This window comes from Aquarana catesbeiana, linkage group LG02 (assembly GCF_042186555.1).
Source record: "Aquarana catesbeiana isolate 2022-GZ linkage group LG02, ASM4218655v1, whole genome shotgun sequence".
Lineage (NCBI taxonomy): Eukaryota > Metazoa > Chordata > Amphibia > Anura > Ranidae > Aquarana > Aquarana catesbeiana.
The window spans coordinates 797,356,492-797,370,535 of record NC_133325.1 but is presented as its reverse complement, the minus strand read 5'-3'; the positions used below and the strand labels follow the sequence as shown (position 1 = coordinate 797,370,535).

The 14,044-nt window shown below is 44.5% G+C and overlaps 1 protein-coding gene across 9 annotated transcripts in view; it reads left to right on the top strand.

Moving 5' to 3' along the window:
• Positions 1–14,044, top strand: part of STXBP5L (syntaxin binding protein 5L) — a 391,287-nt gene that overhangs the window by 375,875 nt on the left and 1,368 nt on the right. For all 9 annotated transcript variants that reach the window (XM_073617498.1, XM_073617500.1, XM_073617499.1 and 6 more), the window contains 3 exons: positions 2,490–2,655; positions 5,644–5,755; positions 7,040–7,260. In XM_073617498.1, coding sequence (XP_073473599.1) covers positions 2,490–2,655; positions 5,644–5,755; positions 7,040–7,260 — 499 coding nt within the window. The remainder of the gene's footprint in view (positions 1–2,489; positions 2,656–5,643; positions 5,756–7,039; positions 7,261–14,044) is intronic.

The window sequence follows — 14,044 nt, the reverse complement described above, 5'->3', positions numbered from 1 at the left end:
ACGAACGGGCTCAGGTGAGTAAAATGGGGGGAGGCTAGGGGGCGGTCAGTGTAGGGGGTGGTCGGTGTCAGAAGTTTTTTCACATTAATGGATAGGATGCATTAAGGTGAAAAAACCACGAGGGTTTACAACCCCTTTAATGTTTGACCATTGCCAAGGAGACACTTTGTGGTTTAGAGTCATCGATTCCATATACTTTGCTGGTTGAAAGAGTTCAATATTGCTACCAAGTGTATTTATTATAAAGTTCTGGTGAGTTTGTATTTCTCACGCACGATTTGTGGTGGAGCACTATTTGAAGGATAAATGTATCCCTGCACTTTTCTTTGGATCCCGGCAAATGTTCTGTGAAGATTTACTAAGAGGTTGTTTTTTTTTTGGATTATTGCATTTTTTTGATTATTGCTTTTTTATATGAACTTTATTGTCATGGGTTTTTTTCATATGAATTTTAGCACTTATGATAAACGATTTAGTTGTTTATATTGATTCTCATTATCACTTAAGTTAGCGCCACACTTTTCCTATATATCTTTTTCACTTATTCAGAGTGGTCTCTTCACACTTTAAAAGGGGGCAGCTTCACTCATTACTACTCACAAACAATCTTTGGCGCCATCACTTGTCACTTTATAAATATACATCCACATCTGACCTTAGTGTATACGCTCCCGGTGTTCTGTGAAAACAGCGAACTCATGGAAAATCATGATTGCTGCTGGAGAGTCACCAGAAGTGACGTGGTTGGAGATTTTGGCGAGTTGGAGTTTTCGGCAGAACACCGGCACACCTCTGGTGTCAGGACAGAGCTCTGTGTTGTTTACATTCACAGCACAAAAATTTAAATAACACTCCTAAAAAAACATCCGTATAAACCTTTATGGAAAAGAGAAGGCGTAAAGGGCCACAGGGCCCTAATTCGGACTGTACAGGTAAGATGGACAATGATATAGTACAATAATATATTTTATTAACAATAAGTCATATCAAACAGGTCAAGTAAAAAATAATTAAAAACATATGACAGGCATATGATAGTAATGAGTATCTAGTGTAAACAAGAGAGTTGACACCAAAAAATGGCAGTGAGCGCCTGTGTGTCAACGCATTTCGCTGTTTTGCTTTGTCAGGACACTGTTGGGGGTAGTTAGAAGGAACAGGTCCCACTTGGCAGCATAGAAATATCTCCACATGGAGAGCTCCCAGATGATCACCCAGGAATCACCGTGTAAGGCAGGAGGCAGTTTCTTACTAATACCAGTGACCGGGTATAGGGCTGATGGCGTAAAGATATATAGATATGAATATAAACTCATATAGTTCACCGAGGGAGGAAGGAGATACACCGTAAGTATCCAGATAATTAAAGGGGGAGAGTAATAGAGAGGAGAAGGGTAGAACAAACAACACCCTTTCACTTGTTTTCAGTCCACAGTAACAGGGGCTTCAACAATAATCCATATGGACAGATCGATATATCCAGTTTGGAAGGAATATATAACTCTCCTATACCTGCCCACAGTCGGTATAACTATATAGGCTCCATAGGTATACGGTGTATCTCCTTCCTCCCCCCCGGTGAACCATAAGAGTTTATATTCATATCTATATATCTTTACGCCATCAGCCCTATACACGGTCGCTGGTATTAGTAAGAAACTGCCTCCTGCCTTACACGGTAATTCCTGGGTGATCATCTGGGAGCTCTCCATGTGGAGATATTTCTATGCTGACAAGTGAGACCTGTTCCTTCCAACTACCGCCAAGTGTGTCCTGACGAAGCAAAACAGCGAAATACGTTGACACACAGGGGCTCACTGCTGTTTTTTTGGTCTAAACTCTCTTGTTTACACTAGGTACTCATTACTATCATATGCCTGTCGTATATGTTTTTAATTCTTTTTTACTTGACCTGTTTGATATGACTTATTGCTAATAAAATATATTTTTGTACTATATCATTGTCCATCTTGCCTGTAAAGTCCGAATTAGGGCCCCGTGGCCCTTTACCCCATTTACATTCACAGAGCTCTGTCCTCCGATGATCAGCGGGTCCTGCCCGCCAATCATTGGCTGGGATCTGCCGATCGGCTTGTGCTGTGACTATTCACAGAACAGCCGGGGCGCGCATGAGCGCACCCCTTACCCGAAAGTGCAGGATCACATATTAGATGCGCTAATCCAGCGCAGGAGAGCCGTTCTGCTTCCGAACTCCTACATGATTCTGCTTTAAATCTCTCACCCCACCCTCAAACATGTGTTTTTACTACGAAAATATGTTATTTAAACTGTAAAAAAAATGCATTAGTAAAAGAAGCAGAAAACACAAGGTGAATATTTGAGATACGGCGACCTGTTTGGTGTCACAGAGACGCAACCAGCACACAAACACTCGTCTTCCATGAGAAAAAATAATTATTGTTTATCTGCAGAGAAATGTCAGCCTGTGAAGGATCATCCTATAGATAACGGGCGTTTTATCTCCGCAGCCTGCCCAGCCTGCGTCCTCTGCTAGATGTCAATTACTTACCTCTGACAGATATGAGGATAGCCAGGACGTTCTGCTTCGCTAATGGCGGCCAGGCGCTGTACCTGTGTTCTTCCAGTGAGATCCAAAGAATAACTTACAGCCAGGAAATGTGCGACAGTCTGCAGGTGAGACACTTCACACCGAAATATTGATCGTGGGATTTATATATTGACCAGTTCAACTCTCCCTCTGTACACCCCCTGTGGACCAGAATAAGGTTTACTTCCTCCTCCTCCCCACCTCCTCTGTCTATATTGAACTTTTTTTGTTGTTTAGAGAACAGGTACCTATTTCTGACAGGTACCCGCTCTCACTTCTGCTAAGCTGGCCTAGGCGAACAGAGTGGAAGTTCATCCCGTCCCCGCAACCTCCTGGGCCACATCACCTGTCCCAGGAGACTGCAGGACCATTCAGAAAGAACAACGCGTCTTGCACCTGCGCAGTGGGGAGCCGGCTGTGAAGCATTAGGAAGTCACAGCCCAGTGCTTGCACCATAGGTGTGCACAGCATATTGCATTAGGGCATGTGGCCCTTCAGCTATTGCAAAACTACAAGTCCCATTAAGGCATTGCAAGCTGCTGACAGTTACAAGCATGACTCCCAAAGGCAGAGGCATGATGGGACTTGTAGTCATGCCTAGGCCTCGTCACATTGATCTCCCCGCTGCCACATAGAGTGATAATGCTAATGTACACTAGCTATTAGCGTGTGCCCGGGCACACTTGGCACACCCTGTGCACACACCTATGGCTGGCACCCAATGTCCTCCACATCAACCAATGACATTATCCGTTGTTAGGATGCCAATGGTTGGCCTGCGCATTGCCCAAGGTTGTAACGCTCATTAAAAACCTGTGGCTTTGTGTAAAAAAAAAAGGCAGGTTTCATCCACTTGCTGCGTTGTTGGCCATTTTTGGGCAATTTTTAGGCATTTATCCAAAACAACTTTGAAGAACCCAGAAGGCTCCCCAGGGTGTCAAAGCACCCTGGTTGAAAAAGGCTGGTCTAATATAATTGAGTCATTTATACCAAACTGCATGCAGCTGTTTCAAGCTTGTTGGTCATTAGTGATATGTCTGGAGGTCACATGGATGTGGCGCAACACGTCAGGGGAGCCTTGGATCCCCCAAAGAAGGCACGTAGGTGTGACGCAACACATCGGGCGGAGCCTGTGATGTTAGTGTGCAAACACGGAAGCTCACAGGCGCCAGGGAAAGTGGCAATGTGGGCCATCTTGTTTACAGTCCTGTGATCACTATGTCAGCTATGACACAGTAATCACATGCAGCCTGGAGGCTTTGTTCACAAAATACACCATCAGCCTGCAGGTGGCCCTGCAGCCTGAAGATGGCAGTGTGCCTCTGTTTAATACAGTCATTTTTAGATACAATTAAAGTAATACAAAATAATAAATTAACTTTGTTTTAAACATTTATTTTCCTTTTTAGTGCATTTGTCATATAATAAAATAATATAATCCTGACAAAAAAATAAAAATTAGTTAGCAAATTACTCTTAGTGTTATAGTTAAGCTTATCAATGCATGCTATATGATATGAGCGTCTTACTTTAAGGACCTTGAAAGGGTTGACCAGGCTGGATGTGTGAAGTCAGAGAGAGCTATACCTAAATAGATGGTAAAGCAGATGTTTGCCAGCTGCTGGCCTGTAATGCCCGGAGTCTTATCACATGCATGATCTGTGCAGCAGGTAAGCAGGGGGTGCGGGCCACTACTGCGCTGGCTAATAGAAAAGAATGTCCGGCGTGTCACTAGCCCTTGGTGCACACTTGGTACAGGTGGGAGATGAGAAGGACGGAGTCCATCCTCAGACAATCCATAGACACCTGGACTGGGACACTACCCTGAGGACCTATATCTCTTTCTAGGTGTTGTAGTATCTTCTTCATAGATCTGGCCAGTAAACAGAGACATCAACATACCAAAGCACCCAAGCCATCTAATCCAAACATTACATTTATAAACATGAGATAACATGTAAATGTCTAGGAATGGTTAATGGGTTGTCAAGAATCATTCTGGTCACTCTGGTCTGTTCTGGTCCACTTCTGGTGTTCTGTCATAAAAAAAACATTACAATGTTCACAGGGTATAGCATGCTTGCATTGCAGCTCTGGGTCCTGGTATCACGTACCTGGTGTTGGAGGTTGCAGCTAAGTTCCAGGCACTCCTGAAGGTGGTAACTGGAGGTCCCTGGCTCAAAAAAGCACAGGTCACCAGCTGAGGCTGATTGCATGGCTGTCCCGACTGGAGTGCTGTCAGGTGAGACGTCCAGGTGTGCAGCTGAAGCACTGAGGTAATAATTGCAGACAGGTGACGCCCGAAGTAAGTAGCAGGAGTCAGAAGAGTTGCCAATTCAAAGCCAAGGTCAGGTACCGGATGTGGGCAGGGGTAATCATAATCAGGAGGATAGCCAGAGTTATTCACAGGAGAGCAGAGAGGGCAAGACCATTGAACAAGCTGGGGTCAAACCAGGAAGCGTGCAGAAGATAGGTCCAGGGGCAACCCGAGTCTGTAATAGGAATCACAGATGTAAGGTATCAAGGAACGAACGTACTGGAGAGCCGAAGATCAACCAGCAATCACATAAGGCAGTAGCTCCTTTATAAAGGCCGTTCAGCACAAATCCAGGCTGAGAGCGTGCGCATCCGTGCATCAGCACGCATTTTGTGCGCATCCGTTATGTGCCAGCATGCATTCCGGCGACCATGTAAGATACTTGCAGGAATGCCAAGTCTTCGTGAGCCTCTGCTGCGGACTGTATCCTGACGCCTGGCTTCAGGTCCCACAAGAGACAATATCTGCATGGAGTTTGTGCCTGCTCAATGTATTTGCATTGGTTTCCTTCAAGTGCTCCATTTTTCTTACAAAATCTTCCTTTAAATTAACTTTGTGTGTGGAGGTGATATTAAATTGTCAGCTCTTCAGTGGACTAACGTGTACGCTGTAAGGTGCTGTATAATGTGTTGATAAATATTGGAAATAACACCTGTCCCAGTAACAATGTCGTCGGCAGTACACAAAATGTTATCAAATTAAAGAATAACTCCATATCTGTGGGTTTTACAGCTGTGTGTCTGTTCCTCACACTCAGGAAATGCTGGGGGACCTCTTCTCGGCGGTGGAGACCCCAGAAGCTCAGAACAGAGGATTTCTGAAAGGACTGTTTGGTGGAAGCGGGCAAACCTTGGACAGGGAAGAACTTTGTAAGTGGCGTTTTCTATCACTATACTTCTTACTGTGTCTGCTGGGAGATTGAATATTGCGAGCATTCATTACTCCTCTTACCAAAATACATATTAAACTGCGCTCATATTTTTGTTTTGTTTAAAAATTTTGATGGCAACTGTTGCATGTGACCCTCAGTGTGGGATGAGTCTTTTCCCACACTTTGTACTGCTGTGACATGGTTCTTATTGGGCTGAATCTCCTCCGTTCTGTCTCTATAGTTTTTAAATTATTTCTATGGAAAATCTACCAGGGCAGTATTCCCCAACCTCATTCATGAAGTACCCCCAACAGGCCATGTTTTGGGTATCTGCCTTGAAAAAAAACAGCTAATTCAAAACAGAAAAAGAGATTTTCATGGTGCCAAAATCGTACCAAAAATAGATATGATAAAATATTCAAATTTTATTACACCATAAACCTTGTTAAAAACAGTATTGATAAATATTTAAACCATCACAGAATATCCATGCGGCTTGAAGCAATGTGCATGGAGTAACTTCAACTCAACAAACATTGGCTTCTTCAGGAAATTTTAGAGTACTGCATAAGAACGCCTCTAAAGACAAGAGACAACTTTTCAAACCGCGTCTTTATGGATCACAGGGGCACAGTTATGCTGGAACAGAAAAGTGCCTTCACCGAACTTTTACCACAAGGTTGGAAGAGTTGTCGAAGATGTCTTTGTATGTCGTAGTATTGACAGGAGCCCTTCACTGGAAACACCTGAACTCAATAATTTGGAATGTTGTCCACATACCTTTTGGAAATATAGTGTAGTGTTCCCATATTAAAGCTGAAATCCAGTCAATTCTAAGAAGGTGCCTGCCACCTCTCTATTATTGACATCGGACAGGTTTAGTGTGTTCCAAGAAGATAACTTCTGGAGCTCCTATGCTGCTCAATGTGGTCTTAGTTCCTTCAAGAGAAGAGTTGCTTGAACCGCTATGCCCACCCCTCCCCTCCTTCTGTTCATTCACAGAAGCCTTTGTTTAATGTAAACTTATTCACAAAATACAAAGGCTTCTGTGAATGGGCAGGGGAGGGGAGAGCATAGCTGTTCTGTGTGCTTCTCTCCTCTCACAACCTGACACATATAAGTAGTAGAGATAGGTTCCGGAAGTCATTTGCACCCAATTGGACTTAACTCACAGTGTGTGTGTGTGCTTTTTGCAAAGCGGCTAAATTCCTGGAATTCATGTATGATGTTTGTGTCTGTGAACTGAATCCGTTAATCTGACATGTCTCTCTCTGTCCTACAGTCGGTGAAGCCACAGCCGGAAAAGCCTCCCGCGGCTTGGCACAGCACATCCCCGGACAGGGCGGTATAGAGGGAGTGAAGGGAGCAGCCACTGGAGTGGCTGCCGATTTGCATAGAGCTCGTATCGCCCTGGATGAAAGAGGACAGCGTCTGGGCGAACTGGAGGACAAGACAGAACGGATGTTGTCCAGCGCAGAAGCTTTCTCTAAACATGCACATGGGGTGAGATAAAAAAACCCAGACAGTGCCCATTTCACCCAAACTCACAGACCGGCAAACAAAGAAATCCAGATAGCCTCACTCCAAGATAATGTCTTTATTGAATGGAAAACAGTTCATACAGAAAACTAAGTCACAGATAAAATAGCTGATGCATTTCACACCTCTTTTAGCTATGATTAAGCACCGGTAAAGAGGTGTGAAACGCGTCAGTCATTTTATCTGTGACTCAGTTTGCTGTATGAACTGTTTTCCATTTAATAAAGACATTATCTTGGAGTGCGGCTATCCAGATTTCTTCATTTGCTCGTATCTTGCATACAGAGCCAGCACCCGTCTAATGCAGGGAAGGTGACATTTCTGGACTGCGACCTGGAGCTTTATATTACTTTAAACCCACAGACTGGTTGTGAGTTCTCTGTCTTCACTGGAGTCATGCTTTTTCCAGGTCAGAGACGCAGGGATAGCCAGTGAGCCATTATTTCTCTTTCGTTCATTGAAGGACACCGCTTAGTTTCTCACAAATGGGTTTGATGCCGCTTCCTTCAGGAGAAGGACGCTATTGCAAATTAAACTAAAAGCGTGCCTAAGGGGTGGCCCTCTAGTGGTGGCCAAGTGTCTTAGGAGTTCAAACGTGATCTTGTAGCTTTTCTTTTGAAGAATGTTTTTTGTTTTTTTTTATTTAAAGCTGTGACACAGATAAAAATAAAGACTACTTTGCATTGCATATAAATGGTAACGAGCGCAAAAAGCACAACTATACAAAACAATTGCATGTGAGTGAAGGGAACCCTTCAATCAGGCTCACACCACTAACTGAAGTCTAATACAGAGTAAACATATGCTTCTGAGCCCACCACTTTTTGTTTCTTTAGTTTAAAAGGAGAAATGGAGAAGGGAAAGAAGGAGGAAAAGACGAGAGATAAAAAAAAGGGGGGGGGGGCGATGGGGGGGGGCCAGGGAGCCAAGATCGATAGCATTAAAGAAGCAATGGAGATCCCAGATGGTGGATCCTAACATGTGTATTGGAGGAATTTGTCAGTAAAGCGGAAGAGACCCCAATAAAACCATCTGGACTTATGTTCCTCTGACTTATCTCGCAAAGCAGAGGTCAGATCTTCCATTTGCTCAATGTCCTTCACTCTTGCGAGCCATTGGGCCACTGTTGGCGTGGACTGTTGCTTCCACAGAGGTGGGATGCAGGAAATGTTTGAAAAGAGATTTATGATAACGTTTCCTTTAAAAAAGGGGTAAGGTTAAGTAGAACCACAGCTGGGTTAATTTGTAAGGAGATATCTGTGAATTTATGTATGAGCTTGAGCACCAGTTGCCAAAAAGTTTGGAGCACAGGGCAATCCCAGAAAATATGTAAAGATTGTTTTTTTGTGTGTGGAGCTGGGCGACAGGCCAGGTATCTTAGATCCGGTTAGTCCCCCCAGCATCACTAACAAGTGCATGCCGGGCCCAGCATAGGGGGTTTGGCTACAATAGCTCTGCTCAGTAGTATGGCTGAGCATAGCAGGGTATGGCAGAGTATGGCTGGATATCACCGAGTATTGCAGAGTATGGCTGGGTATGGCAGAGTATTGCAGAGTATGGCTGGGTATGGCAGAGTATTGCAGAGTATGGCTGGGTATGGCAGGGCATGGCTGGGTATGGCAGAGTATTGCGGGGTATTTCAGAGTATTGCGGGGTATTTCAGAGTATGGCGGGGTATTTCAGAGTATGGCGGGGTATCGCCGAGTATGGCTGGGTATCACAGAGTATGACTGGGTATGGCTGGGTATCACAGAGTATGACTGGGTATGGCTGGGTATCACAGAGTATGGTGGGGTATTGCAGAGTATTGCACAGTGGTGTGGGGTATTGTGGGGTATTGCGGGGTATTGCAGAATATTGCACAGTGTTGTGGGGTATTGCAGAGTATTGTGGGGTATTTCCAGAGTACTGCGGGGTATTGCCGAGTATTGCGGGGTATTGCCGAGTATTGCGGGGGTATTGCAGAGTATTGCGGGGTATTGCAGAGTATTGCGGGGGTATTGCAGAGTATTGCACATTATTCTGGGGCATTGCAGAGTATTGCACATTATTCTGGGGCATTGCAGAGTATTGCAGGGCATTGCAGAGCGTTAGGGATGGCTGAGCATGGATGGATGGATGGCTGGATGTCACTGGTTAGCGCTGTGGGCACTACACAACCAGCCCACAGCGCTGTAGCCATCCATCCCCCTCTCCGCTCACAGTGTACCGATCGGTACACAGGAGGGGAGGAGAAGAACCGGCACCATGAGATGACGCCGGTTTGTTTACATGTGATCGCTCCGTCATTTGACGGAGCGATCACATGGTAAACGGCCGCGATCGGCGGCCATTTACCGGGATCCGTGATGCGCCGGGTCCGGTCACGGATATGTTCAGGTGCGCGCCCCAGGGGGACGCGCTAGGGGGGAACTCTGGGAAGACGTCATATGATGTGATCCCAGAGTTAAGCAACCGCCCTGCAGCCGTCATTTGGCTATGGGCCGGTTGTAAAGTGGTTAAATGAAGAACTGTGAAGCAAAATAAGGGTCAGGGCCCATCAATGCAGCCTAATCAGTGCCCATCAATGCAGCCTAATCAGTGCCCATCAATGCAGCCTAATCAGTGCCCATCAATGCAGCCTAATCAGTGCCCATCTGCAGCCTCACAAGTGCCATGAATGCAGCAAACCCCTGTTGCCATGAATGCATACTCACCATTGCCATCAGTGCAGCCTGATTCATGCCCATCTGCAGCCTCGGAGGAGACAGGAAGGGGATGGGACGAGCGCCAACAGACATACAGTAGAAACTCCTGTTTTCTCGGCGGCCTCTTTCATAGAAAGTCCCGCCTCCTATGATGGACAGAACAGTCGTCCAATGGCAGCGCAGGAGACGGGATTTCCTTTTACACAGGCCGCCGTGTAAATAGGAATCTCTCCTGTATGTATGGCACTTGTCCCGCCCCTTCCCCGTCCCCTCCAAGGCAGCCAGCAAACATATATCTTTTGTGGCCCCCGGCGCTTGGGGGCCACAAAAGATATACATGTCAAAATTACCAGGCGGGCCGTCTGAAACTGGAATGTGGGCCGGACTTTGGACATGCCTGGTCTATGTGGACAGCTTTACTCCGGATGTCTGCATATTGAGATGTGCCTGTTTTAATTATCAACCAAGTGAGTTCCTAAATGTTGTACCTTCATTAAATGCAACCATATTGCTACACTTAGAGACGCCTCTCTTCTCTTTTATACTCTGTTATGACGTGACGCTACTTGTATATCAAGACATCGCTTGTATATCAAGTCAAAATTTATTTAAAAATGTTGCTTGTCTTGCAAAACGCTTTTAAACCAAGGTTTTACTGTGAGATATATATATATATATATATATATATATATATATATATATACACACACATATACATATATATACAGTGGGGACGGAAAGTATTCAGACCCCCTTACATTTTTCACTCTTTGTTATATTGCAGTCATTTGTTAAAATCATTTAAGTTCATTTTTTTTCCTCATTAATGCACACACAGCACCCCATATTGTACACACAGCACCCCATATTGTACACACAGCACCCCATATTGTACACACAGCACCCCATATTGTACACACAGCACCCCATATTGTACACACAGCACTCCATATTGTACACACAGCACCCCATATTGTACACACAGCACCCCATATTGACAGAAAAACACAGAATTGTTGACATTTTTGCAGATTTATTAAAAAAGAAAAACTGAAATATCACACGGTCCTAAGTATTCAGACCCTTTGCTGTGACACTCATATATATAACTCAGGTGCTGTCCATTTCTTCTGATCATCCTTGAGATGGTTCTACACCTTCATTTGAGTCCAGCTGTGTTTGATTATACTGATTGGACTTGATTAGGAAAGCCACACACCTGTCTATATAAGACCTTACAGCTCACAGTGCATGTCAGAGCAAATGAGAATCATGAGGTCAAAGGAACTGCCTGAAGAGCTCAGAGACAGAATCGTGGCAAGGCACAGATCTGGCCAAGATTACAAAAAAATTTCTACTGCACTTAAGGTTCCTAAGAGCACAGTGGCCTCCATAATCCTTAAATGGAAGACGTTTGGGACGACCAGAATCCTTCCTAGAGCTGGCCGTCTGGCCAAACTGAGCTATCGGGGGAGAAGAGCCTTGGTGAGAGAGGTAAAGAAGAACCCAAAGATCACTGAGGTTGAGCTCCGGAGATGCAGTCGGGAGATGGGAGAAAGTTGTAGAAAGTCAACCATCACTGTAGCCCTCCACCAGTCGGGGCTTTATGGCAGAGTGGCCCAAGGGAAGTCTCTCCTCAGTGCAAGACACATGAAAGCCTGCATGAAGTTTGCTAAAAAAAACACCTGAAGGACTCCAAGATGGTGAGAAATAAGATTCTCTGGTCTGATGAGACCAAGATAGAACTTTTTGGCCTTAATTCTAAGTTGTATGTGTGAAGAAAACCAGGCACTGCTCATCACCTGTCCAATACAGTCCCAACAGTGAAGCATGGTGGTGGCAGCATCATGCTGTGGGGGTGTTTTTCAGCTGCAGGGACAGGACGACTGGTTGCAATCGAGGGAAAGATGAATGCGGCCAAGTACAGGGATATCCTGGATGAAAACCTTCTCCAGAGTGCTCAGGACCTCAGACTGGGCCAAAGGTTTACCTTCCAACAAAACAATGACCCTAAGCACACAGCTAAAATAACAAAGGAGTGGCTTCACAACAACTCCGTGACTGTTCTTGAATGGCCCAGTCAGAGCCCTGACTTAAACCCAATTGAGCATCTCTGGAGAGACCTAAAAATGGCTCCACCAACGTTTACCATCCAACCTGACAGAACTAGAGAGGATCTGCAAGGAGGAATGGCAGAGGATCCCCAAATCCAGGTGTGAAAAACTTGTTGCATCTTTCCCAAAAAGACTCATGGCTGTATTAGATCAAAAGGAGCTTCTACTAAATACTGAGCAAAGGGTCTGAATACTTAGGACCATGTGATATTTCAGTTTTTCTTTTTTAATAAATCTGCAAAAATGTCAACAATTCTGTGTTTTTCTGTCAATATGGGGTGCTGTGTGTACAATATGGGGTGCTGTGTGTACATTAATGAGGAAAAAAATGAAGTTAAATGATTTTAGCAAATGGCTGCAATATAACAAAGAGTGAAAAATTTAAGGGGCTCTGAATACTTTCCGTCCCCACTGTGTATATATATATATTTGAAAAAGTATTCATACCCCTAAAATGTTCCACATTTTGTCATGTTACAACCAAAAACATAAATGTATTTTATTGGGATTTTATGTGATAGACCAACACAAAGTGGCACATAATTGTGAAGTGGAAGGAAAATGATAAATGGTTTTCAAAATGCTATTATTACAAATAAATATGTGAAAAGTGTGGGGGGGGGGCATTTGTATTCAGCCCCCTTTACTCTGATACCCCTAACTAAAATCTAGTGGAACCAATTGTCTTCAGAAGTCACCTAATTAGTAAATAGAGTCCACCTGTGTGTCATTTAATCTCAGTATAAATACAGCTGTTCTGTGAAGCCCTCAGAGGTTTGTTAGAGAACCTTAGTGAACAAACAGCATCATGAAGGCCAAGGAACACACCAGACAGGTCAGGGATAAAGTTGTGGAGAAGTATAAAGCAGGGTTAGGTTATAAAAAAAATCTTCCATGCTTTGAACATCTCACAGAGCACTGTTCAATCCATCATCGGAAAATGTAAAGAGTATGGCACAACTGCAAACCTACCAAGACATGGCCGTCCACCTAAACTGACCGGCCGGGCAAGGAGAGCATTCATCAGAGAAGAGCCAAGAGGTCCATGGTAACTCTGGAGGAGCTGCAGAGATCCACAGCTCAGGTGGGAGAATCTGTCCACAGGACAACTATTAGTCGTGTTCTCCACAAATCTGCCCTTTATGGAAGAGTGACAAGAAGAAAGACATTGGTGAAAGAAAGTCATAAGAAGTCCTGTTTGTAGTTTGTGAGAAGCCATGTGGAGGACACAGCAAACATGTGGAAGAAGGTGATCTGGTCAGATGAGACCAAAATTGATCTTTTGGCCTAAAAGCAAAACGCTATGTGTGGGGGGGAAAACTAACACTGCACATCACCCTGAACACACCATCCCCACCGTGAAACATGGTGGTGGCAGCATCATGTGGTGGGGATGCTTTTCTTCAGCAGGGACAGGGAAGCTGGTCAGAGTTGATGGGAAGATGGATGGAGCCAAATACTGGACAATCTTAGAAGAAAACCTGTTAGAGTCTGCAAATAACTTGAGACTGGGGCGGAGGTTCACCTTCCAGAAGGACAAAGACCTGAAACATCCAGCCAGAGCTACAATGGAATGGTTTAGATCAAAGCATATTCATGTGTTAGAATGGTCCAGCCACAGTCCAGACCTAAATCCAATTGAGAATCTGAGGCAAGACTTGAATATTGCTGTTCACAGACGCTCTCCATCCAATCTGACAGAGCTTGAGATATTTTGCATAGAAGAATGAGCAAAAATGTCCCTCTCTAGATGTGCAAAGCAGGTAGAGACATCCCCAAAAAGACTTGCAGCTGTAATTGCAGAGAAAGGGGGTTCTACAAAGTATTGACACCGGGGGGCGCCATACAAATGTACCCCCCACACTTTTCACATATATATATGTTAAAACTATTTATTATTTTCCTTTCACTTCACAATTATGTGCCACTTTGTGTTGGTCTATCACA